Genomic DNA, 26348 nt, shown 5'->3' with positions numbered 1-26348 from the left:
TTGTGCTGAGCAAAAGGGAAACAAATCAGTGCAATCCAAGTAGGCAAATGCAAATCAGTGTAATCCAAGTGAGCAAATCAGTTTCCCTCCAGACGAGTGGAACACCACTTGCAGAGAAGGCAAGCTTTGCTCCACTTCTAAAGTTCACTGGTGTCTTGGCAAGGCAACAATGACTATACACAGCCGGTTCACCGGTGTCTTGGAAAGGTGACAATGACTATAAACAGCTTTGAGGAGGAGAGGATGACGGTGCACCTTCAGAAAAGATGGCAATAGCTACCACTCTAATGACACACCAACCATCAGAACTGTCTGCAGAGACTGCAGGGTGTGACCCACTTGATGCTCTCATCAATATTGGAACTTTATTGGTCAATGCCCTGAGAGAGAGAGTTTTACTCGGTGGAATCGTTATATGTACAACCTGTTAATTAGGAGAGAAAGGACAAGCCTAGGCTGGAAAACATATTCAAATATGTGACTGAGATTATCATCTCTAAACTCCTAGTGTTGCTAATTGGGCACCTGGGGCAGGAATCTTCAATATGTGTTAGCAATAACCAATTCAGCAGACCAGGTTTTACTAGATTTGAAACAACTTGAAGGTCATTGTCAATCATCACATAAAGGAATAGATATGGTCTTGTTCTGTAACTTCAGTTTGTAGAACCAGCAGGGGATACAACTGCTTAATCCTTTGGCACCACACATACATTAATATAATATAATATAAGTACAACCTTTAACAAGTCTTGGCCACACCAACACACAAAAGCAAGCTTTTTCTTCTTCCCCTTCCCGTTACACACAAAGGCAAGCATGTGGATACTGATTAATTGTGCCATGACCCTCCAGTTGAAGCCTTCACATCTCAGCATTCATGAGACTCCCAACAGCTTCTTTATGTCATGCTGCAAAAACAGTATAACATCAAAAGCTAGCCAGCTTGACCAATCTACTCATGATCAACCATAATAAACCACAGTGGCAGCATAAAATAATTAAATTCGAGAATCAGACATCTAGACTTTTACCTCAAAGCTAAGGGGGGGAGTTGTAGGGTAATAGCGATCAACAACCTTCCCCTCCTTGTCAACTAGAAACTTGGTAAAGTTCCATTGAATATCATCTTTAAAAAATCCCCATCTGCCTAACTTCAAGAACTTGTACAATGGAGCAGAATCATCACCGTTTACTTCAACCTAACACAAGAACAAAAGATGGTGAAATTACAAACTGCATTCACATTATTACAATACCATCCAAGCTGTTAGATGTATTTGAAATGACCATAGGGAAGAACAGATGCAAAATTTCCAACTTGCATACAATTATTTACCACAACTATTACCACTGATTTGACTAGCCTAAATATGTCATATTTGAAATCCTTGAAACTAAAACTTGTAACCACAGAGATCCTCAACCAGTCTGAATGACTAAAATTAAGTTTGTTGGCATGCACATACATGGCAATGCATTTCGGCGTCATTTAACAAAGACAATAGATGAATTTATGGTTGAAAAACCTTTTGTCTGGCCTAAAAGTGTAATAGGTATGAGCTGTTGGAAAGTAGATACAACATAATCTACCGTTCCTGCATCTACCTTGTCAAATATTGGAAACTCTGATTTGAAACGAGTGCAGACAAACTCTTCAATCTCTTCATTACTTCCCGGTTCCTGTGAACCAAACTGGTTGCATGGAAATGCCAGTATCTCCAAGCCTGCATCAAACCCCCAGCGTATCATACAAAGGGAGTGAACAAAACAATAGAATTTCTGTAAACTTTTGAACTTCTGAGTGCAGACCTTGATCCTTATACTTCTGATACAGCTGATTCAGCTCCGCGTAATTTGAGTTGGTCAGTCCACTGTCGCAAACCAGTAAAAAAAGCAGTGAATAAATAGTTTCTGGTTTTTAGTACCCAAAAAAAAAAAAAAATTCTTTCTTTTTGTAAGGAAAAGAAGAAAGAAACAAAGAATGTAAGAAGAAGAGGAGGAATACCATTTGGATGCAACATTGATAATCAGTAGAACTTTTCCCTTGTACACGCTAAGATCCACATCATTTCCCTTAGCATCCTGCAACAAATCAACAACGATCAGACAGACCAACTACAAAATCAACACACAGAGCATTTCTCAACTGAACATCCCACATAGATTCAACACAAATATCAACACTTCTTTTATTCCCAACCAAGGAACCATCCAGATACATACGTTTCCATTACGATCATCTGAATGTTTCCTGCTCTCATCCTCTCAAAAATGCTTTTTTTTTTTTTTTTTCTTAGCAATCAACCAGACCAAGGAAAATTGGCAAACATGCCAAAGAGGGAGTACCCACTACCCACCAATCATTCAAAATTTGGTTTTTTTGGCACATATTCAAGACAATCACATGTGTTAAAAACTACCCACCTACTAATTGTTTACATTTTGAACACCCACCTAGAAAGATGCAGCAGAAACTCATAAACAAACTGAAAATAGGCTTTACCTTGACAGTGAAGTCGTAAATGGTTTTTGGGGTCTCAGTGGGTTGGCTTGTCATCCTGTTATCTGGTTTGAACTCTCAAGTAGACTAGAGCTAAGCTAGCACAAGTGAAACGAAACTGAGAAGCAGAGTGAAGCACAAAGATGAAGGATACGCCCCTTTGGCCTTTTGACCTGAGAAGCTCCAATCTAATTGGCCACCGTGTCTAACTCACGTGTGAAGAAAACATGTTTATGACGTTTTTACCCTTGTTTTTCGTCGTATTTTACTCTGGGGACTGGAGAGAGCTATTGTATTTGTTAGAGAAAACATGACTTTCACACCTAATAAACGTTTTTGTTGGTCAAATAGGTATAATTTATGAATTAATAACTCCAACCACTTGTCCAGCATGAATCACCTTGGGTTTATGCGATGGGGATATACTCATTTAATTGTGCAGTTACCAAATTTTGTTTGTCAAATAATATGGTGATGTTTCGTTTATTCAAATCAAAGTTATTATGAGTTTTATTTATTTTTAATAAGTAATAGAGAAAAAAAACCTAAACTTTGCACCTTATGTCAATTCAGGATATAAATTATGAGTTATATCAATCTGCTTTTCAACTTTATTTTGGATGGCGCAATCGTTGCAAATTCCACGTGTCACACGCGTGATCAATTTTTCAGGAGTAAATTCGTCATTGCACTTGTAATACGAGTCTATAGAAGTCAAACCATTTCTTGCATGTGATTTTTTTTTTGGACGGAAAATGTAATTGGATTAACGGAATGAGCAAATTAGCTTCAAAATTAAAGTTAAAGAGACACATTAATACAATTCATAATACGCATATTAAATTGACACATGGATCAAAGTGTAAATCATATTTAAAACATTTTCCTTGAGTAATATACTAACATGTATTAGTAATCCAACATTATCTAGTGATAAACAAACTTGAAAAACTGAAGGAGGTAAGTCACTCGATCTTTAAAACCAAATATTTTGAAAGATCCATGGACATTACATATAGATTATAGATTATGGACATTACGAAATCTTGGGCGCTCTCACGACCGCACATAGTCTCTGAATTTGGTTGGTGAACCTGGTAGTGGTAAAACCACTCAGGTTTGTTTCTCCTAAACTTTTTAATTCAACTTTGAGCATTGCTGCTCTCAACGTTCAGTTGTGAAGCTTATATAACATGCATGCAGTGGTCTTATGTTTTACATTGTGATGATGCATATATATATATAGATGCATAATGACATGCATGTGATTTCACATGGTGGTTTTGTTTGAGCATATATGGTACGTAATTGATTATGTATGTGCTTCCCTTTTACAGATTCCTCAATTTGCTTTGGAAGCTGTTGATTCAGAATTAAACTACAGATGAAAGCAAGAATTTGACCCCAAAAAAAGTTAACGCAGGAAGAAGATGATTGCATGTACCCAGCTACATAGAGTTGCTGCAATTAATGTCAGTGTCCTACCGTGTTGCTCAAGAAATGGATGTAACCATTGGAGAAGAGGTTGGTTATAGTCTCCGTTTCGATCGAGTTGATCCTCAACTGGAAATGGTTTAGACCAAGGAACCTGTAAGGCCTTCCACAGTGGTGAGCTTGAGAGTGAGAGTGAGAGTGCCCTGAAGCTCTAATTTTGCTTACAGTGGGCCGGAGTAATGAGAGTGAGGGTGAGTGAGGGTTAGAGTTGAGGGTGAGGAGAGGATCCGGCTGAGAGTGAGAGTGTGTGAGTTTTTTATCACATTGGGCCCCACCGAAATCGAAAAGACGAAAAAGGGCAGAGAGAAGAATTAAAACCCTTCAGCACAGTCCGGAATTTTCGTTATTGGCAGGGGCATTTTTGTACTTGCAGAGGGAAAGAAAACAGTGGCCGACACGCCACTGTTCACCAGCAGAAGCACCGAACTCGAAAAGACGAAAAAGGGCTTTTGACAAATTCAAAAAGCTGAGGCACGGTCCGGAATTTTAATTATTGGCAGGGGCATATTGGTACTTCGGAGGGAGGGAATAAAGTGGCCGACACGCCACTGTTCACCGCAGGTGCTGCCTCCCACTCGCCCACACGCGCGCTTGCTTCACACCGTTGGCCCAGATCACTTGCCCGTTGCAGATCAACGGTCCTCTTTTTAAGCCCGGTTTCAATTAAAAAAAAAGAAGGCAGCAACACGTGGCAGCGTCTGGAGGCTCAGATAAGTGTATCCGTTGGAGATCAACGGCTAGAATTAATTGACCGTTATAATGCAATTAAAAATACAAAAAAAATACAAAAAAAATTCGAAAAAATATTTAAAAATTCTGAAAAATTTATAACGGCTATTTCATCATTTTTCCTATAAATTGAGCATTCACACTTCATTTTTTCACATATCTATCTATCCAATTCATTCATTTTATCAATCTATTCAAATCACCTCACTTTTCCTAGAAAATTCTTTTTTTCCAATCATGGAAAATGCAAGGAAAAAGAATTGGTCCATTGAAGAAGAGGTAGCGCTTGTTGAAGCTTGGATGGAAAATTCGGAAGATTGTGAAATCGGATCCAATCAAAGAAACATGGAATTTTGGAATAAAGTGTACGATCAATTTATTCGGAAATGTCCTCTCGCCGTGAGGAATGGGCGACAAATTGGGGCGGTCATGGCTCACTTCAAGAAAATAGGGCAAGCCACCTCGAAATATCATAAATGTATCTTGGCGGCCGAACGATCACGCACTAGCGGGCAAAATCAAATTGATACGGTGAGTTTTGCTAATTAAACTCAAATATTTTTGTTAATTAAATTCACATATTTATGTTTGATTAATATGTGTGTACTCTATTTTAAATTGTGTATACTTTATTTTTGCTAGTTAAACTCAAATATTTTTATTAATTAAATTCACATATTTATGTTTGATTAATATGTGTGTACTTTATTTTAAATTGTGTATACTTTATTTGTGCTCGTTAAACTCAAATATTTTTGTTAATTAAATTCACATATTTATGTTTGATCAATATGTGTGTACTATATTTGAGATTGTGTATACTTTATTTTTGCTAGTTAAACTCAAATATTTTTGTTAATTAAATTCACATATTTATGTTTGATCAATATGTGTTTACTATATTTGAGATTGTGTATACTTTATTTTTGCTAGTTATAACTTAACTATAACTTAATCTAACTTAGGCTTAATTTAATTATATACAATTACATTACTCTCAGCTCTTACTCTCAGCACCACTGTAGCTTCAGCACATATCACTCTCACTCTCAGGACAAAAAATCACTTTTCAGGCTATGTCTTACTCTCACTCTCACTCTCACCACTGTGGATGGCCTAAGGGATTACATGGAGGCAGCAATTACAACTGTTGTGAAGATTCATATGGTCTGAGACTTCAGGAGGAGATAGAAGATGCATATATGCTGCAAAATTAACAAAGAAATTGACGAGGCTGGGGGAGATTATGACAATATGTTTAGACAGCCTCACGGTGTGAGGCCGAGATTACTTCATCTCACCTCCAAGAAAGTACTTGATGTTCCAAGAGAGTAGTGGATTTTACAAGGGTCATGGTCACCTCCTTTTTTAATTTTTTAATTTTATAATAGCTTTTTATTTTTATTTTTAATTATTTGGTCCAGTGCACCAAGGGTGAATTCAGAATTAAAAAAAAATAATAATAATTCTAAAGTAGACATTTTTTTAATTGGGTGTGTGATGTCAGTGTGAAGCTAAATTTTGTCATCTCTCGGTTATTCATGTGTGTCAGTTTGCTGGATTTACCACCAATTTTGCTTCATGTGGATGTGTTGCCAATTTAAAACAAAACTGGGTGCATGATGTTTTAGTTCTTAAAAGGAAATAATTAATATTCACTGGGATTAAGCTACATCAGAAAATCAACAAGAGAATTTAAGCTTCAGCTTGAGAATGCAGCCATGCGACGACGATAATTTAAGCTGAGCTTGTGGAACTTGGATTTACCCCAATCTTATCTTTTAGAACATACTCCAAAGTTTCAAACATGGTATAGTTTTGGGGTAGAAAAAAAAACTTTGTCTTAAATGCCGTTAGTTGAGTTGACATCACTTACAAGAAAGAAAGAGAGATGGAGAGATATCATCAAGTAGAGAATTTGTTATGAGAGATGAGCGAAGCTTCTGCAAATTACGAGCTCAATGGCGCATTCATGAGACTCCCAGCAGCTTCTTTATGTCACGCTGCAAAATAAGTGTAATTATAAAAAAGCTAGCATCAACCACAATAAACAACAGAGGCAGCATAACATAATCAAATTCGAGAACCGGACATCTGGCTTTTACCTCAAGGCTAAGGGGTGAAGTTGTCGGGTAATAGCGCTCCACAACTTTCCCATCCTTGTCAACTAGAAACTTAGCAAAGTTCCATTGAATATCATCTCCAAAGATTCCCCATTTGCCTAACTTCAAGAACTTGTACAATGGATCAGCATTATCACCATTCACTTCAATCTACCACAAGAACAAAGATGGTCAAATTACAAACCACATGTTACAAAATTTCTAAATTGCAAAGTTCAAAAGGAATTATAAATAAGCAGCCAGTTGGTACAATTATTTACTACCAACTACTACAGTTCATATTTGACTAACCTAAATATATCATATTTGAAATGCTTGAAACTAAAACTTGTAAACACAGAGATCCTCAACCAGTTTGGCTGACTATATTAATTTCGTTGACATGCACGAATATGGAAATGCACTTATCCCTCATTTTACAAAGACAATAGATGAGCTAGTGGTTGAAAAACCTTTCATTTGGCCTAAAAGGTAGTAGGTGTAAACTGTTAGACAGTAGATACAACATATATATTCCACTATTCCTGGATCTACCTTGTCAAATATTGGAAATTCTGATTTGAAACGAGTGCATACAAACTCTTCAATCTGTTCATTGCTTCCCGGTTCCTCATCACCAAACTGGTTGCACGGAAATGCCAGTATCTCCAAGCCTGCATCAACCCCCCCAGTAGATCATACAAAGGGGAAAAATTAATGGACTCATAATAGAAGCTGAGGGAGTTCTTGTTGTTCTGATAAAACTTAGATTGTCACATATGCAAAACAGTAAACATTTATAAGAAAAAAATAAATGAAACAAACAGCGTATGCGCACATTCCATAGAGAGAGAGAGAGGCAGTCAGAAGGGAGGAAACAAATGTGATCCACATGTAAAGAAACAAACTTGGTAGATGTCCACAAGAATGATTTTCCTAGACAGCTAGACCTGGTTATCATATTACAATTATAAACTCTAATGTTGTCAAGATGATAGGCATGAAGGAACATTATATACTAGTTCAAAATAGAAACCTTGATCCTTATACTGTTGATATAGTTGATTCAGCTCCGTGTAATTTGAGTTGGTCATTCCACTGCCGCAAATCAGAGAAAAACAGCAATGAATAAACAAATTCTTTTTTTTTCAGAAAAAAAAAATCAAAGAATAAATGTAAGATGAAGATGAGGAATACCATTTGGAAGCAACATTGACAATCAGCAGAACTTTTCCCTTGTACACACTAAGATCCACTTCATTTCCCTTAGCATCCTGTACTAACATGCAATTTAAGAAATATCAAACCAACTACAAACTCAAGATATAAGGGCATCTCTTAACTGCATTTCCAAAGGAGATTCAACACAAATCAACATTTCTTTTATTCCCAACCAATGAACCAGCCACATAGATTCTCATTACAATCGTCTAAATGTTCCCTGGTCTCATTATTTCAATTATGCTTTTTTTTCTTGGCAAACAACCAGACTAAGGAAAATTCTCAAACCAAGCCCAAAAATAGAGTACCCAGAATTCAAAATTCTACTATGCATTAGTATTGCCAGAGAAAAAGAACATATTCAACACAATCACATATGTCTACAAAACTACCCACCAACCAAATTGTTTACATTGTGAAGAACATTTACAGACCCAGCTAGAAAGATACAGCTGAAAACGCATGAACAAATTAAAAATAGGCTTACCTTGACAGTGAAGTCGTAAATTGTTTTTGGGTTCTCAGTGGGCTGGCTGGTCATCCTGTTATCTGCTCTGAACAGTGAAGCAGAGCTGAGGAAAGTGAATGTGAAACTGGTAAGCAGAGAGAAACATGAAGAATGCGTCTTTGACTTACGAAACTCCAATGTGTCCGACGCACGTGTACTGAAATGCTAACGAGGTTTGGGCCCTTATTTTGTAGCAAATGGGCTTGTTTCCTTGGGCCGTGGTTTGTTACGGTCTCTCTCCCTAGGTTGGTCATGAAATTTTGTAGTCTGAGGTGAACCATAAAAATGAATCACCACATTGTCAATTTATCATGCACATTCGTGAATGATTAGTCACAACAATTATTATAAGATTTTTGGACCTAACTATATAGGGGTCTATAAAATTTAGAGTACGAAGGCCCTGAATAATTGAGGATCCGAAGCAATTGCCTCACTTGACACTCTACAAAAATGACCCTATCTCGATCCATACTTGATGACTAGTTCATTTTTAGTTTTTCACATTTTAAAATGTAAGAAGATACATGCTACTAATGCCTAATGGTATATGGCCACAGCACATAATCACATATCATATGTGGAAAACTTAAAAAAAAAAAAAAAAAAAAAATTATTGTACGACATATATTTTTCAGATTTTCTTAGGTCCCAACTCCGAACAGCATATTATACTGCTTATTGTCATTATTGTGCCCGGCACCACATCCTTGTACTTGTATAAGACAGCAACTCCTAAACAAAATCTTATCCATTTGTCTGTAGGCTTTGGAAAGGGACACTTTGTTCGGCTTCATCAATAATCACTATGGGAGGCCTCTTTATAATCTGAAATTCTGAATTTACTGCTCAATTGAAACATCAACAAATTAAGTGCACCCTCTTTACATGTTCAAAGAGATTCGTTCTTATTACAGTGCTTATTCCTAGTAATACTCTCATTTATTCATCAACAGCTGGCTGTACTCATGCAACCCCCAAAAGTTTCTTTACATCATTCTGCAAAAAGCAAGACCAACCAGAATTTAGTGAGTCAATCAGAAAAACCAAATTCACATGAAATTGAATACTAACACAATGGCATGAATGATTTTGTACCTCAATGCTTAGAGGAGAAGTTGTTGGGGCATAGCGGTCAACAACATTCCCTTCTTTGTCAACAAGGAATTTGGAGAAGTTCCACTTGATGCTGTTACCAAAGAGTCCACCTTTGCTGGACTTCAAGAACTTGTAGATTGGAGCAGCCTTCTTACCATTTACTTCCACCTAAAATTTGGAAGCATATATTGAAAACAGGTCAATCTCCAGCTCTAGATAATATCACATTTCCATGAAGAGAAAAACATGCAATTCACCATATTAAAAATGAAATCCCAAGCATCTCCTACCTTATCAAAGATGGGGTACTCCGCCTTAAAGCGAGTGCAAGCAAACTCTACAATCTCTTCATTTGACCCTGGCTCCTGAGCTCCAAACTGGTTGCATGGGAATGCCAAAATCTCCAAACCTGCAAGGCCACAGACGTAAGAATCAACTACAAAGAAAAACAAAAACCTCGACAAAATAGCATTACAATGAAAATATATAGCCCGAAGATGAAGTATCAAAACAAAAACAGGCAAAAGGAAATGAGTCAAAAAGCAAACCTTGGCCTTTGTATTTCTCATACAACTGACTCAGCTCTGTGTAGTTTGAATTTGTCAAGTCACTGCATTAAAATCAAATTGCAAAGTGTATAAATAATGTTAAAATGAAAGAGGAAGAAGGGCGGCAGAAAAAGGCTGTTAGCTTTTGAAGAGGGTCTGCACTAATTCACTATTCCATGTTTAAGAACTAAAGATCCAGCTTGATATCTCAACTTCTTTTATGTGTATGGATTGCATCTTGTAGGATGCTACCAAGAGAAACATGATTATCTTTGATGCAAAGAAAGAATGCTTGAAAAGAATAATGAAGCCATATATGGTGTACCATTGTGATGCAACGTTGACAATCAAAAGGACCTTCCCTTTGTAGGCACTGAGATTAACATCTTTGCCCTTGGCATCCTGAAAGTTAAAGGACTCATTATATATTGAAACCTCAGTTAAGACATAAAAATTGGAAGAGATTTGTATAACCTGCATCCCCTATTAGCATATATAAAGTTTGAAAAGAAAACCCCTTACTAGTTGACACAACCTGTCAAGGATGCAATAAGAGGAGGGTTGGTATGGACAAAAATCACAAAACAAATTAAATCAATCCTGAGGAAGAAGATTATAAAAGAAATTCTCACAGGGTATATAACTAACACCAAAAGACTAATACTGACTGCTTGCTCTTAAACATTAGAACAAATCAATCCAAGTACAGCCCTTTTCCATCGATTATTCATCTGGGTCACCATTGTTTTTGAGAATCAACTTTTCTCCTTATGATTCTAATAAGATGGGCAAACCAAACCATTAAAGGCTCATTTTTCTGGGTTGATGACATCAATCTTGTTCTTTCTTGGGATCCAAGAAAGGGACCAAAGTAAAATCCCCCTTTTTCTACACTCAAATTACAAATACAAATAAACTTAGTTGTTCACAAAATAAATACCGCTGAACCCAAATGCAAAACCAAAAAGAAATCGCAATAAACCAACCTTGACAGTGAAGTCGTGGATGGATTTGCTCTTAGACTGGCTAGCCATTCTAAGCTTCGAGAACAATCGAAGGCTAAAACAACAAATGGGGGTCTTAGACTGTGCTATCATAATCCTAACTCATTATCCACTCTTCCACACCACTATTTGATGTTAGCCAATTTTAGTTTTCTACATGTTAAGAGGTAAGAGCATCTCCCGCTCTTCCTTAAATGTCTCCACAAATTTAAATTTGAGGAAAAATGAAATAAAATACAGCTTGGACCCTTTCATAAAATCTTTCCAGATTTGAAATTTTCCTAAAAGTTTCCCTAAATCAAATTGAATGGAATGAATGGAGCTACCCAAAAGCAACTCAAACCTTAAATGGACAAACTTTATATGATTTGAAAAAATTTCAACCTTAGTATTAGAGAGTCATTCCCCAAATTTTAGTAATCTTTCCAAAAACTATTCTTTGTTTTCATTAGTTATAAATATAGATGAAGAAGAAAGGAAATTTTTAATAACACTTTATGAATAGAATACCAAATATGCTTTTTTCCATTTTTCCACAAATTTCGTATTTGAATGAAATATAGGGAAATTTATGAAGATGCTCTAAGACTACTTGATGCCTAAAGGTGTATTTCTATTAACCCCTTGAGGCTATCCAATTGGTGAAGGTGAGAAAATTTTTGTGTGTAATCGTAGCACCAAGTAATAATATAACCAATTCACTTAGTTATAATATGTGTTTAATTTTAAGGATTTTAGATATTACTTATTATGCGTGAGTTATAACTTTAGTGGTTGGTCATACCATCATATAATGTTACAGATACAATAAAAAGTTTATCATAAAAATGAATGCGATAATAAATTAGGGTTGTGATAAGTTTAGAATCGATTTCTTCCAATGTTATTTTTTTTTTTTATTCAATCAACTGCGATTCCTAAATGTTACAGAAACCATGCAACAACAAAAAACAAAACTTATTTTTATTTTTGGGAATTCTCATTTAGTTATTTTAGAGTTTTTGTTTTATTCCTTATAGGATATTATATTATATTGCTCATTGTCATTATTGTGACCGGTTGAACATCCTTGTACTTGGATGGGACAGCAACTTGCAAACAAACTGTTAAACCATTTGTCCGTATCATTCGCAAGGGACAGAATCTTCGGCTTCGTTACTATAAGGGCCCTTCTTAGTTCTTCCTTTTCTGTAAAATTCTTGATGTTTATGCTTGGTTTCAACTTGATGGTAATTTTAAAATATTTATAACTGAAGATATAAAGAAGAAAATGTTTCACCTTTGTCTTGTTGGATCATGGATGCCATTTGTCTGGCCTGCTTTTTTTTGTTTTTTAAAATTTCAAAAATACCTTTCCAATTTTACAACCATAACTATTAACTGTGCTGCTCCACAACTCACACCTACAATTGATTTGGAACTTGGAAGTGTGATAAACTCAAACTCCAAGAGGCCTCAATTGTGGGTTAACATGTAACAAAATTTCGGAACTGCTTTACAAATCTTGGATGCATGTTCTGATGTACAGCACTCAAATTTGTATTAATATAACTGCACACTAGTCTTTATCTGAAAGTACTGCTTATTGATACATCAACAAAGAGCGCCCTTATAACATGTCCCAAAATACAAAGAGATTCATTATTCATTATTATTACAGATATTATTCCTAGTAATTCTCTCCTTCATTCATCAACAGCTGCTCATGCAACCCCCAACAGTTTCTTCACATCCTTCTGCAAAAAGAAGGGACCAACCAGAAATTTGTTAATCAGAAAAATCACATACACATGAAATTGAATACCTAATACAATGGCATGAATGAATGATTTTTGTACCTCAATGCTAAGGGGAGAAGTTGTTGGGGCATAGCGGTCAACAACATTGCCTTCTTGGTCAATAAGGAACTTGGAGAAGTTCCACTTAATGCTGTCACCAAAGAGTCCACCTTTGCTGGACTTCAAAAACTTGTAGATTGGAGCAGCCTTTTCACCATTTACATCCACCTAAAATTGGAAGCACATATTGAAAGCATGTGAATTTCCAGCTCTAGATAATAACATAATTCCATGAAGGGAAAAGCCTGCAGTTCTTTCATATAAAAATAAAATCCCAAGCAGCTCCTACCTTATCAAAGATGGGGTACTCAGCCTTAAAGCGAGTGCAAGCAAACTCTACAATTTCTTCATTTGACCCTGGCTCCTGAGCTCCAAACTGGTTGCATGGGAATGCCAAAATCTCCAAACCTGCAAGGCCACAAACGTAAAAATCAACTATAAAGCAAAACAGAAACCTCGATAGAATAGGCATTTCAAGTCAAATGACCATTAGATGAAGTATGAGCATGATGAGATGGAGAGAGAGGATTATCAAAGCATAAACAGGCAAAAGAAAGAAAAGAGTCAAGAAAGCAAACCTTGGCTTTTGTATTTCTCATACAACTGACTCAGCTCTGTGTAGTTTGAATTAGTCAAGCCACTGCATCAAAATAAAATTGCAACTGTATAAATAATGTACCAATGAAAGAGGAAAATGGATAGCAGAAAAGGGAAAGCTTTTGAATAAGGGTCATCACTATTCTATGTTTAAGAACTAAAGACCCCCAGCTTGATATCTCTACTCCTTTTTTGTGTATGGATTGCATCTTGTAGGATGCTACTAAGAGAAACATGATTATCATATGATGCAAAGGGAGAATTCCTGAAAAGAAAAATGAATGCCATGGTGTACCATTGTGATGCAACGTTGACAATCAAAAGGACCTTCCCTTTGTAGGTGCCGAGATTAACATCATTGCCCTTGGCATCCTGCAAATAAAAGGACACATTATACACATTAAATTCCCAGTTAAGAGATGAAAAATGGAATACATTTGTATAAACTGCAGCCCCTATTAGCATATATAAAGATTGAAAAGAAAACCCTGTACTAGTTGACACATCCCACCAAGGATGGAATGAGAGGAGGTTGAAATCACAAAACAATTAAACCAATCTGGAGGAAGATAATCAAAACTCAAATTCTCACAAGGTAGACATATAAAGAGACAAATCTGTTTCCCCTTAAAGATTAAACAAATCAATTAAAGTACAGCCTTTTCAATCGATTATTCATCTGGGTAACCATTTTTGTTAGAATCAAGTTTTCTTCTTATGATTCTAATAAGATGGGCAAACCAAACCATTAAAGGCATCATTTTTATGTTGTTAATGGCACCAATCTTGTTCTTTCTTGGGATCCAAGAAAGGGAACAAGTAAATTCTCCCATTTCTATTCTCAAATCACAAACACAAACAAACCCAGTTGCTCACCAAACAATTACCACCGAACATTAATGAAAAACAAAATAAAAAATTGAATTCATGGCATAATCAAAATTCCTCAAAAAACCAACCTTGACAGTGAAGTCGTGGATGGATTTGGTCTCGGACTGGCTAGCCATTCTACGCTTCGAGAACGATCGAAGGCTAAAACAACAAACGGGGGTCTTAGACTCTGCTATGGTCGGCGGCGAATTGGAAGAACACCACGAAATCAACGAAGAACCCAAAAGGGTATGCTCGGAATTGGATGAGAATTTCTTGGGAGAAAGAAGAGAAGAAGCAGAAGTGGCAGCGACACAGAGATTTCTTCGGAAGAGAAAGCGCGTTGGAGCACTAAGCATTGAGACACATAAAAAAGAGAACGGCTTGCCATTTATAGCGTTTATGTGGAGATTTGTAGGTGACGGAGTTGTAGGTGTACAAGTGGATGATGGGATAGGTGTCCACGTTGGTGATTTCTTAAATGCACACGTGGAGGTGCGAGGACGAAGTGTAGGTGTTATATGAATCTAGGAAAATGGAGGGCTAGGATTTTTGCATCAGAGACTACGTCATGGGCTGATGGTTGGGCTTGGGCCAATGGCCAAACGTGATGTTACGTGGAGAGTGCGAATAATGTGAACTGGAAATTTTTTTTTTTTTTTTTGGCCAAGGTGAACTGGATATTTTTATTGTTTAGTGTGAAATGGATAATGGGGAATTGGGGACAATGGGGTTTCATAAGAGTCACAATTTTTGTTCTTTTGGACTTTGCTATTATTCTGTGAAAAGATCTTGAAATTTGCCTTTGTGCGATGGAATAAGTGTTCGAAAGTTTGACAAATCAAATCATAACAGATCTCAACTTTTTTTCCTAACATTCATACATTAAATATTTAAAGAAAAACTTTATGCAATAAAATAGTAACACATAAAATAAGAAACAAATGTTGAGAAAAAAAAGTTGAAATTTTTAGCATTTTCCATGAAATATTGCATTAATTAGCTTGAATTATGTAATTAGGAGGTTTTTTTTTTTTTACTATAGGGGAGGGGAGAGGGTTTGAATCTAGGTGTGTAGGAGGGAGCTATTGTCCTTAGTCAACTAGGCCAACCTATAAAGTAGGCATAAATTAAGGAATTAGTTTTATTTTCCTAATTAAGTATTGTTCTATAACTCTAAGTTTCTCGAAGATATAGAAGAATAAAACATCTAAGAAAGAGTTTTTGGTTAAAGTCATGACATTTAGGCTATTTAGCTTATGACTGTCTCTTTAAGATATTTTATCAAATAATTTTGTCATACCCCTAAAGTAGAAAACCAAGAAAGTTGAGAATAATTACCTAAGTTAATTGAGAAAAAGTAGCTTCATCCAGTCAATTGATCATTTAATGTTGGAAGATAGTCTCTTTTAACACTTATTTCTGACTTATATGGAATTTATATATTACACTATATAATAAATAAATAAATAAACTAAAAAACAAAAAGATAAACTTGTCAAATGAATTGATGCCACATGGGTTGTAAAACAAAAGTTTGGCAAAAAAATGTTGAGACAATTAGCATTTTTCTTTTTCTTTAATGATATATATATGTGTGGAATGTGGTACCGCTGCTTGTATACAATCCTTATATATAAACTTATCTTAGGTTTAAACAGTTGACCAATTATAAATCTATAATTAATCTTTGATTATGGAATTATGTTCGAGTTGATTATAAATTTGAATTAATTAGCCTTGAATTATGTAATTAGGCATAAGTTATGGAATTAAACTTTACTTTTCTAGTTAGATATTTGTTGCTACTACTATAAATTCTTCAAAGATAGAGAAGAATAAAACTAGAGAGGTGATTTCACACTCTTTTTTTATCCTCTGCCCTGGGTGCCCTCTTTCTCTATTTTTAATATTTTTTATTATGACAACAAATAAAAAAATAAACAAAAAATGAAAACAAGGAGATGACCCCAATGAGTGCGAAGGCTGAGTGGCGCTAAATGAATTCCAAATTAAAATGAGATAGAATTTGAATGTTTTTTTAGTCAAATTTTAAAGGGTAAATTTGAAAATAAAAAAAATAATGAATTATAAAAATTATTAAAAAAATAAGAAAGAGTGGATGAGAGTAAAAGTGGAATGCCGAAAATTGACTTCCTAAAACTATTACAAAAATGGTTTTTTATAGTCAAATGACCAGCTTCATAAAAAGAAGGTGGTGCAACAGTTATATGAAAGAATTTCTAGTATTTTGCGACTTCAAATTGAGCTAACGTGGAGCATTATAGATCTAGAAAAAAAAAAATGCCAAATTATCATATTCAAAGCAAGAGTTCTATTTTGATTTTTGAGATAATTAAATAAAGCGTTGAAGGATGTTAAATACTTATATACAATCCATACAAAACAGTATGATTGCATTCCTCAGGGTTTCTTTTGCCTCCCCCATACAATTTGCTTATAAATTGAAAGGGAAACAAGAATAAATTAATAAAAAGAAAAAAAGAACATGCATGTGAGCCTCAGTTATACAGTTGAATCCAATTTGGTCACCCTCTCCATCAGACTAGTCATTGTAATGGAAAATGCATCCTGAAACTTGTCAAATTTAGCACTTGAATCCCCATATACCAAACCAGGCAACAAGTCATACACTATATACCTCCTCATATCCTCCCTCTCCTTCTGAGAGACCTTCATCAGCCTCTCCACCACATTGACCTTCATCTGCCTCACCTCTTCTTGGTCCACAAACACAGAGTACTTCCCATGATCCTCTGGCAGATGCCATGGATACTGATAGTAAGCAGTGAAAGGGTCGAAAAGTACCGGTATGCAGCCCGAAATCAAAGAATCGAAAAGGGATTTTCTAGTTGGGCTGTCCCCTGGAGGCTGCAAGCAGAACTCAGACTCCATGAAGAGCTCAATCACTGACTCTGGCTGATTGCACCCACCAGAACCACAATCAAGAAACTGACACTTCCCATTGTCTGCTGCTTGTGAAATATTGTTGCACTGTTTGATCAATATGGACCTTATGTTCTCTGCTTGATCAGGCCTTGCTGCCCCAGCAAAGCTCACCAAGTGTTTCCTATAAGAACTGATAGTCTTCCATTGCCATGCCATGATGTCATCATCTGAATGTGGGTGGAAGAATGTTGGGTGTGGAATCCCAATGTCATTTGGGTGCCATGGTTGCCTCTCAATCAAGAGCTTTATTGGGTTTTGCATTTGATCAATCTCCAACAATCTAGTCCCCCATGAACCATCTTTTCTCCTAAAATCCCATGAAATCTTCCCCAACACCACCACATGGTCTTTCCCTTTATTCCTACCCCATGCCCTTTGCTTCTCAAGCCAATTCATGAGCTCCAAACTCAAAGTGTCCTTCACATCATTGGACACATTCTTGAAATGCCATCTCAGAATGTCCAAACCACCATAAAATGGCACATAGAAAAGCTTTGCTTCATTCTCATTGTAAACCCTGCAAGGATGCTTCAAAACCCTCTCATGGAATATGGGCTCCAAGGAGTACTGATGAGTCTGGTACCACCCATTTCCCAACTTCGATATTGGCTCACCCAATGCCTCATTTTTGAAGTACTTGCAGAAGTCCATCCATGGAACCATGTCTCTGCACTGACCCACCAAGTCCTTGTTGAACTTTGATGGCAAATCATACACATACACTCCCCTCCCTTCACACCCTTCATGCTTCTTATCCGAAACCCATGATCTGTGCAATCTCAGCTGCTCTTCAACATCCTTCTTTGCATTTGCAACCTCCAATTCTCTGTCTTTGTTGGCTCCATTTCTAATAACTGGATCAGACTCATCCCGGTCAGCATTGACAGTGGGACTAGCAAGACTAGTAGGACTAATGAAGGTACTAGTACTATTGGTGAGTATTGGAATTGGAATTTCAAAATTGGGCAATTGGGTACCAGCAGAAAGGCAGTAATGGTTGTTTAGCTTCCGCGAAGAGACGCAAATGTGAACAAAGTTGCCGGACATAATGGTAAAGGAGGAAGACCAGAGATAGATAAGAAGGAGTAAGAGCAATGCAGCAGGGATTCGATATAGAAATCTAAACAGACCAAAAATGTCACAGAAACTACATGAGTGTTGTTCTTTTGGAGCTGGTTTTTTGGGTTTTCTTTTGGACATGGACATGGCCATTTTGAGAGGAGTGCTTACTTTCTGTTTGGCCATTGTTGCTAGCTCTGCCTCTGATTTTCTAGTGTCTTGTAATGACTTTGAACATGGCAGCACGTATGAAATGTATCATCAATGCACGTTGGAATGTACTTTATGATAATAAAATACAATGATATATTATTAGGCAGTGTCTAGCCATATCATATTTGGTGACGTTCAGCCAAATAATATAAATTTATGGCTGTTGTCTGTCGGTATTTGGTTGGTGACATGCACATAACTTGATCAATAATAAATGTTGCAGATCCTCTTCTCTTTTGTTCTCCTCTCTCTTATTTATCTCAAATTTCATTCATTTAGTCTCATTTAAAACATAATCCAAATATAAAAAAAATAAGCATTTTCAAGTCAAATAATATAAATACAATGATATATTCTTGGGCAGTGTCTAGCCATATCATATTTGGTGATGTTCAACCAAATATATAAATTTATGGCTGTTGTCTGTCGGTATTTGGTAGGTGACATGCACATAACTTGATCAATAATAAATGGAGCAGATCCTCTTCTCTTTTGTTCTCCTCTCTCTTATTTTCTCTTATTTATCTCAAATTTCATTCATTCAGTCTCATTTAAAACATAATCCAAATATAAAAAATAAGCTTTTTCAAGTCAAGAGTCCATAATGAATGGAGTTGGATCCTCTAGTTTCTCATTTTTTTTTTCCTCAAATCTCATCTATTAAAGATCATTTAAATCGAATCCAACCATTAATTTTTCTTGATTCAGTTCTTGGTTGGTACTAATTAGTTGGGATAATGGGTCGTGCCTGTAGGATTATTAAAATTTAAATGACTAAGATAAGAATTTTGAGGAAAGGAGAGAGAGAGAGAGAGAGAGAGAAGCTTTAATTAATCTGTATTTGACTTTATTTTTTAGTAAATTAAAGCCTTGTCTTTGACTTGAAATTTGCGTGAAAGTTTTATGAAATCACAATATATCACAGATGAGATGAAATAGGATTGTTTATGTTTTCTGTGTTAACCATTTCAATGATAAGGCCTAGCTAAGATTCATGAAGGCAACATATAAATGGAACCCAAAAGGAATGGATCTATGAAAGCTTTAAGGGGCATTAACGTTGGAAAAAAAAAAAAAAAAAGGAATGAATGAATGGAACATAAAATAATGTAATGCCGATCAAGTTGTTAGGTGCACAAATTAGAAGGAAATCGAAAATGCAAGAATTTTTCTTAACAATTTATTTTAATTAAGTGGGGATAAAACAGCAAGATACAAATCATTAATGGTCTCAAAGGAGAACAACAAAAATGTCAAGAAAGAAACTTCATGGTTCAGCATTTAAAAGTCTAGTAAATGATCCCAGCAGCCAGAAACATTTGAGCTTCAATTTACAACATACTATCAGTCCTAGCAGGCAGCCTGCGGAAGAAGTTGATGGGAGCTGATGGCAACCTATGGCGAAATCTCGGATGCCTCATCATGAAGAACCCTGCCAATGCTGCCACCACCTGGAATGGTGTCACATACATGACCAAGGCAGCTAGAAGGCAGAATGTGACAAAGAGGGCTGAGGCGCGCGGATCACGCCAGCTTAGCAGTGCCTGAATTCGTTCCCCCTGAGTAGCTACATCACCAACTACAGTCTGAATTCTACCAGCCACACTCCTTAGGCGATCATACCTCATTCTCACCAGCTCTGGATTCCGGCTCGTTGGGAATGTGTCAAATTCCTCATCAAGCTCATCAGGGTGGACTAACTCGGCTTGTGAGATCTTTGTGTTCATGTGGGGAGGATATCTAGGCCGGTAACGGAAGTTCCATACCCCTATTAGAAACATGTAGAGAAAAGCTGTGGGAAGAATTAGTTCTGGGAAGCAAACAAGCATAAGGAAGAGAACATGGACAAGCACTGTAGTTATAGGATTCCTCCACATGCAAATGTCAGTAAACCATTTGCCTACAGAAAATACTCCTGAGAAAACCGTCATTAGCCTGAAGAAATTTGCTTTGCTCCGTCTCATGCTCCAAAGATGGGAGTCCACATCAGACATGTATTCCACCACTTCCTTCCTAAGTGGTGGCTCAGCTCTACCTAACCGCGCTGCAACTATATTGACGGCCTGGTGGCGTAACATGTCAAGCTGCATAACATTGAAGGGCCTCACATAGTGCATCTTTGGCAGCAGCGGTTTTGAGTATGTGTAAAGCATGTTCACAAAAGACGTGCATGAAAACCGAATTGCCAAATGCAACTCCCCCATCTTCTTAACACCAGCTGGGTGAAGAACTAGCAGTGGATATGAGTGTGTATATATACGGCCTGCTTCAAGTGTTGAGATACGAATTCGAACCTTCCCAATCTTCAGGTCTTTGTTACCATTGGAATCCTTATTCCCAAGCTGGCTGTTGTCAAATACACCTACAGTAAGAACTGTAGAAGGATCAAACACCTCCCAAGTGTATTGTTCATTGTATTTTGGAGATAAGTTGTCAACAAGAGTTCTTGTTCGAACCCATTTATGACCATACTTTGCTACACAGTATGTATCTGATGTGCCTCTTCCATTGCGTGTTTTCATTGGGTGAAGCCCCACGGCATTCAAGATTCCTAGCTCTAAAACCCCAATTGATGGCCTCCAGAGCTGCTTTGCTGTGGGACGTAAATCACTACTATAATGAGTTGATTCGTCAAGAACATGGTATCCTCCATCGAGACAAACTCGAAGATGAATGCGACTTGAGAACTTTTCTCTCTTCAACTGATCTACATCAACAGCAACTGGCTTTTCCAGATTAAACCATCGGGAATGGATCATACGATCATCTGCACGCCTATCTACAGTGTTCAGTGGCAATATGACCCTCCCAATGATTTCATCTTTCCCAGGGCCTACACGATCCTCAACTGAAAGGACCAGATGATCTTCAAAGGGTTCAGCAGCCACAAACAAAAGATCTTCATTCCACAGGGGGTTTAGATTCCGAGCCTGAAGTGTTTTTGTTTTCAAAACCTGGTTTCCAATCTGTACCTTGACATATGCATCTGGGAAACGATTCTTCTCTGTTCCAAACAGGTCTTGTGCCTCAATAACATTAACACGCACATACCACAACCTTGGTGCATGATAGACCTTTGAACGTATCACTGCGGAGGCTGCTGATGTGCTATCAACAGGAGTAGCTGCATCAGAATGCCATGCATCTGAAAAAGCCTCATCTGCTTGGGTGCCAATCCAGACTGCAAGCATCAGCTCACCCTTAATCTTTTCTCCTTTCTTGTCCTCAAGCCGGTACCATTCTGGAGCCAGAGGACTATCAGGAGGGACTCTCATTGGCACCTCATTGATGTCAAATCTTACAATCCCCACAAAGTCATCTTTAATCAGATCCTTGTCCTTAACCACAACTTCTAATACAGATGCTTGCATCCGTTCCTTTGAAAAGGCGAAAACCTGATTCCATACTGGGTTTTGCTGCTTCTCAAAGTGCTTTGTAATCCCTCTATAGTTTCCAATTCTCGCTTCAATAAACGGATCAAGACTCCCCGTAAGATCCATGGCAGGAAGCTCACGAGCCTTAACAACCCTTACATAGAGAAAATACATCCGTTCAACTAGATCGTAAGTGCTTGCAGTCTTGTCTCCATGAATAACACGGCCACCAACAACTCTTCCACCTCCAAGGAACGGGCTTGTCTCTTTCAGTGCAAAATCAACAGGTTGTGATGATGATGCGGAGTGCATGTGAACCAACTTTGCAGGCTGTGGTTCAGATGATTTCATTTGATCAGCTTCAAACTTGGGTACGTAATGGGTATCTGGTGCGGCGGAATGATGCTCATGCTGATGTTGGTGGTCATGAATAGGATTAGGAAGATGATCAAAGGTGTGCCTTGTCTCAACTTTCTCATTTTGAAAACTGTTCATGACAGGATTTGAAGCTCCTTGTGAAGCTATGCCTGGATCCGTGTTTGCGAGGGATTCAGCAGCATGGACTGGTGTGGAGGTCTTAATTGATGGGTTATCAGTAATGTAAACCTTTAGGCCAAGCTCTCCTCTTACACGTGAGAAGATGCCACGCTTTTCCAAAGGGTAATGCAAGACAACAGCATCAGAGTAGGGGACAAATGAATTCCCAGTGAGGCTAATCTTTCCAAGAAAGGACCTGGAGTAGGTAGCTTTGACATTATTGTAGACATAGGCCTCAAGAGTAAGATAGTGAAGGTTGGAAGGATCAGAAATGTTGAAGTAGAAGCTTTCATTCCAAACGGGGCTGAGATCCTTTTCTTTAATGGTGGTGCGGAACCTCTGACCATCAAAGTAAAGCTCCACAAAGGCATTGGATGAACCTTGCCCATCTTTAGGCAAAAGATTGTGGGCGCTAACTACGTCTATCCCGAGCTTAAGGTTGTTCATAGTAACATATAGGTTATATATGTGCACTGAAGAAATGGAAAATAACTACAAGTACCTGCAGAGAAGGGAATAATTAAATTGAGATACTAATACTGATATATATATATATATATGTGTGTGTGTGTGTGTGTGTGTGTGTGTGTGTGTGTGTGTGTGTGTGTTTGTGTGTGTAATTGCAAGCACTGACATGTAACAGAGAGATGAACAATTAAGCTGAAAATTTGACAGAAACAAGGCACCTATACTTCAAAACAATCAAATAATTAAGAAAAAGATTTACTCTTTAATTGACAAGTCAGTTGACAAAAATGCGCTAGAGAGAATACATTGCGCAAGACAAGAAGGAAAAAATTAGACAATGATAAGAAGATGGTGTATGAAATTATTGAAGTTGATATGGTTTCATGAGTACTGGGAAAGACATGCTCGCATATTTTTGCAGGAATATCAAAATGTAAATCAATCAATAGGCCTGGGGCAAACTGCAGTATTTGGATATCCCGACACATAAGATTTCAATAGCTTTACATTTATTCATATATCATACATGATTCAAAGAAATAGAAAAAGAGAGAAGTCCATAAAAAGCAACACAAAACACAAAACATCATATGCAGTGGAAGTACAGTCTAGTTAATCAATTTTCCCAGATTCCTAAAGGAAACAAATCAAGTCTGCTTACTTCCACAGAGAACATTATTGGCAAGAGATTTTAAAAGGCAAGAGCATACTAAGAGCACATAACTCAGACCAGGCATGCATCAAAATGCTGGTCAAAGGGGATTATGTTTTAATCACAAAGTGTTCAATAGAATTATTACGAATTCTTTACATAATGGGAAACGGGAAATCTGATGGAACTGTTAAAAAACTTTTATTTGGCATGGAATCATATGGTTCCAGCCTACCAATAGTTTTACATAAGCAAATGGATTACATTATTACAATAGGTGGTGTTTCTCAAAAAATCAGCAATAATTCTAAGTGAAAGAAAGAGAGAGGACTGAGGAGTAAATAAGAGGAGGAATAAAAGGAACCTTAATAAATGAATCATATAAGTTTGGGCCTGAATAAAAAAAAAAAAAACACCTGAGTACTAACTTAGCTGAATATTGTTTAACAACTTAACACCCATATTGATTCATCAGCTTTTAACAATGTTACCCATTGCATCTATTTTCTTTAAAAGAAAAAAGAAACAAAAAGTCATGGAGCAAAATCCAAATAAAAAGAAGAAAGAAACTAAGAAACAGGGTTGTAAAAATTAAATAAACAAATAACACCCAAACAGAGTTTAGAAGATCTTCTTTTATCTATTTCTGCTAAATTTCACTGGGCTAATTTTTGTAATCATTAGTAGAAAATTTAAAAAAAAAAAAAATGTTAAGCAAACCAAACTCTGGCCAAAAAATCTGCTAACTTGAAAAGTACTAAAAGTGAGACTTAAATTAAACAAATCCTATGAATTAGATTGGTAAAGAAACAAGTCAGCAACTTTTTAGCTCAAGCATGTGCAAGAGCACCACCCAGTAGTCAGTACAACTGTACAAGGATCTAAGACACAGATTAAATAAAATTGAGCACATAAATAAAAGCAACATTCCCATGAGATCCAAAAAGCCCGCTTAACACACATGAGCTTTTTCACTGAATTGTCAATACTTAAAAAGTAACAAAAATACAAAAAGACATGATTGGCCTTTGGGATTTGGGTTTTTTGAGATCTGTTTGGTGGCCCAGAAAATGCAGCAAAATAAAACATTAAAAATATCATTTGAGAAAATAAAATATTTGTCAGTGTGAGGTGCATGGTTCACCTATTTTCCTCCCCTTTCCCAGCAACCAAACAGAGTCCACTGGAAGAAATCAAAAGAACTCTACACTAGAGAGAGGAAAAAAAAAGGCAACAATTGATCAGAGTTGTCAAGTCCTCTGTTTCTGCACAAATACAAAATCAAAGAGTGCAAAGAATGTCCACATATTTCACTGAAAAATGAAAAGCCTAAAACTGAAATGCAGGTAAAAATTTATGTCTTAATTTGGCATAGATACATACATGTGACAAGCAGAAAGCAGAGGAGCAAACACTGATCAAAAGCTGGAATTTATTAGAGCTAGACTGCCACTGAAAAACATGGTTACTTCAAAAGAGAATGGAAAATTTGTGAGCATTTACCTCCTTTAAGGCTAAAACCCACATCAGATTTTCGCCATTTTCAACAGCCTTTGAGTCAGAGGGAGAGAAGGATGACAATGCAGGCAAGTGAGTAATGCATGTTGAGGTTGAGGCTTTGAGCTTTGAGAATTGAGAGAGAGAGAGAGAGAGAGAGAGAGAGAGAGAGGCTTAAAAGCAAAGTGGCATTGCTTAAAAGTTAAAACGTATATAGTAGTGTATGTAGTAATATAGTGTTTTGTGGTGGTGAGACAAGAAACTGTGAGTTGCTCTCTCCTTGTCTTTCTTTTTGTCTCTTTCTGAAATCTGACCGATCTACTCCTAATTTAGTCCCTACTCTCTCTCTCTCTGGACTGTGCAGTCTGGTTTCTCTTAAAGAGTGAGTACATAAGATGTGAGTCATGTGACCCAAGTCACCCAACTCATTTTCTTGACATGAATTGAACTGCATTGGTAGCTAGGGGAAAATTAGAGGATAAAATTATTTTATCTTCAATGTTGACGAGTTCACGTTTTCAATATTAGGATATACATCATCTATCATTACTCATTAGATATATGTGTACTATAACCTACGGTGCCCATATTATAAATATTCTAGATAGCTAAAATGCCTAAGGGTCAAGATTGTAAGATTGTAAGATTGTAAGATTTAATATTAAATAAAATCGGTGTTTGCTAATCCAACGGCTACATGCTTACTTATTCTTATTTTAACTTATGCTCTAAGAGAAAACCTGTTAACTTATCCTCTCTAATTAGTTTTTTAATCTGGAGCCTAAGGTTTAACTATAAACAAAATTCATCCCAAATAAACTTGAGTCAAGTAATCCCAACCAAAGAGTTCCAAACCGTGCAACCCAAATTCAAATCATGTCCAAGAGAAACAATTTCATCGCTGACAAACTTGATGGATATATTAATACCAACTATTAGTTTGGTGTGCGAAAGCTAACGGAGCACATCTTCAGTTACAAAAAAGAAAAAAATTTGTGATATATATATTTTTTAATAAATTATTTATAACTTCAGTTTGTGAAAATTTTTTAACTAGAAATCTACT

The 26348-nt window shown here is 36.7% G+C and overlaps 5 protein-coding genes and 1 pseudogene across 6 annotated transcripts; all 6 read right to left on the bottom strand.

The window, feature by feature from the left end:
• Window positions 1-548: 548 nt before the first annotated feature.
• LOC147274023 (putative phospholipid hydroperoxide glutathione peroxidase) lies at window positions 549-2665 on the bottom strand (annotated as a pseudogene). Its single transcript, XR_015124190.1, has 6 exons — window positions 2507-2665; window positions 2009-2085; window positions 1813-1874; window positions 1609-1727; window positions 1035-1202; window positions 549-911 (listed from the first exon to the last, which is right to left on the bottom strand). The product of XR_015124190.1 is annotated as a putative phospholipid hydroperoxide glutathione peroxidase (transcript).
• Window positions 2666-6454: 3789 nt separating this feature from the next.
• On the bottom strand, window positions 6455-8682 carry LOC147274022 (putative glutathione peroxidase 8). The gene is made up of 6 exons (XM_086256248.1): window positions 8537-8682; window positions 8026-8102; window positions 7865-7926; window positions 7384-7502; window positions 6832-6999; window positions 6455-6729 (listed from the first exon to the last, which is right to left on the bottom strand). The coding sequence occupies exons 1-6, from the start codon at window positions 8588-8590 to the stop codon at window positions 6697-6699; spliced, it is 513 nt and encodes a 170-aa protein (XP_086112374.1). The 5' UTR covers window positions 8591-8682; the 3' UTR covers window positions 6455-6696.
• Window positions 8683-9515: 833 nt separating this feature from the next.
• On the bottom strand, window positions 9516-11237 carry LOC147274021 (putative phospholipid hydroperoxide glutathione peroxidase). The gene is made up of 6 exons (XM_086257035.1): window positions 11190-11237; window positions 10529-10605; window positions 10204-10265; window positions 9946-10064; window positions 9656-9823; window positions 9516-9556 (listed from the first exon to the last, which is right to left on the bottom strand). The coding sequence occupies exons 1-6, from the start codon at window positions 11235-11237 to the stop codon at window positions 9524-9526; spliced, it is 507 nt and encodes a 168-aa protein (XP_086113161.1). The 3' UTR covers window positions 9516-9523.
• A 1493-nt stretch (window positions 11238-12730) lies between these two features.
• LOC147274020 (putative phospholipid hydroperoxide glutathione peroxidase) lies at window positions 12731-14883 on the bottom strand. The gene is made up of 6 exons (XM_086257034.1): window positions 14602-14883; window positions 13938-14014; window positions 13624-13685; window positions 13335-13453; window positions 13046-13213; window positions 12731-12943 (listed from the first exon to the last, which is right to left on the bottom strand). The coding sequence occupies exons 1-6, from the start codon at window positions 14869-14871 to the stop codon at window positions 12911-12913; spliced, it is 729 nt and encodes a 242-aa protein (XP_086113160.1). The 5' UTR covers window positions 14872-14883; the 3' UTR covers window positions 12731-12910.
• A 2155-nt stretch (window positions 14884-17038) lies between these two features.
• On the bottom strand, window positions 17039-18694 carry LOC147274019 (xyloglucan-specific galacturonosyltransferase 1-like). Its single transcript, XM_086228498.1, has one exon. It carries the CDS (start codon window positions 18692-18694, stop codon window positions 17039-17041), a length of 1656 nt encoding a protein of 551 aa, XP_086084624.1.
• Window positions 18695-19961: 1267 nt separating this feature from the next.
• On the bottom strand, window positions 19962-25402 carry LOC147274018 (C2 calcium/lipid-binding plant phosphoribosyltransferase family protein). The gene is made up of 2 exons (XM_086256255.1): window positions 25289-25402; window positions 19962-23167 (listed from the first exon to the last, which is right to left on the bottom strand). The coding sequence occupies exon 2, from the start codon at window positions 23110-23112 to the stop codon at window positions 20086-20088; it is 3027 nt and encodes a 1008-aa protein (XP_086112381.1). The 5' UTR covers window positions 23113-23167; window positions 25289-25402; the 3' UTR covers window positions 19962-20085.
• Window positions 25403-26348: the final 946 nt, after the last annotated feature.

Source organism: Dryas octopetala, chromosome 9, assembly GCF_963921425.1.
Source record: "Dryas octopetala chromosome 9, drDryOcto1.1, whole genome shotgun sequence".
Classification (NCBI taxonomy): Eukaryota; Viridiplantae; Streptophyta; class Magnoliopsida; order Rosales; family Rosaceae; genus Dryas; species Dryas octopetala.
This window is presented reverse-complemented; position numbering and strand designations above follow the sequence as displayed.

Bases quoted from the DNA above. Each gene is read 5' to 3' on its own strand.
- LOC147274018 (XM_086256255.1), bottom strand. From the start codon at position 23,112: ATGAACAACCTTAAGCTCGGGATAGACGTAGTTAGCGCCCACAATCTT.
- LOC147274019 (XM_086228498.1), bottom strand. From the start codon at position 18,694: ATGGCCATGTCCATGTCCAAAAGAAAACCCAAAAAACCAGCTCCAAAA.
- LOC147274022 (XM_086256248.1), bottom strand. From the start codon at position 8,590: ATGACCAGCCAGCCCACTGAGAACCCAAAAACAATTTACGACTTCACT. The intron at 8,103-8,536 runs GTAAGCCTATTT...ATGTTAGTACAG, and splicing joins TTTACGACTTCACTGTCAAG to GATGCTAAGGGAAATGAAGT. The intron at 7,503-7,864 runs GTTTCTATTTTG...GGGTTGATGCAG, and splicing joins TCAACAGTATAAGGATCAAG to GCTTGGAGATACTGGCATTT.
- LOC147274020 (XM_086257034.1), bottom strand. From the start codon at position 14,871: ATGCTTAGTGCTCCAACGCGCTTTCTCTTCCGAAGAAATCTCTGTGTC. The intron at 13,686-13,937 runs GTACACCATGGC...ATTTTGATGCAG, and splicing joins GTCAACGTTGCATCACAATG to TGGCTTGACTAATTCAAACT. The intron at 13,214-13,334 runs GTAGGAGCTGCT...TTCCAATTTTAG, and splicing joins AGTACCCCATCTTTGATAAG to GTGGATGTAAATGGTGAAAA.
- LOC147274021 (XM_086257035.1), bottom strand. From the start codon at position 11,237: ATGGCTAGCCAGTCTAAGAGCAAATCCATCCACGACTTCACTGTCAAG. The intron at 10,266-10,528 runs GTACACCATATA...ATTTTAATGCAG, and splicing joins GTCAACGTTGCATCACAATG to TGACTTGACAAATTCAAACT. The intron at 9,557-9,655 runs GTACAAAATCAT...TGCTTTTTGCAG, and splicing joins CTTCTCCTCTAAGCATTGAG to AATGATGTAAAGAAACTTTT.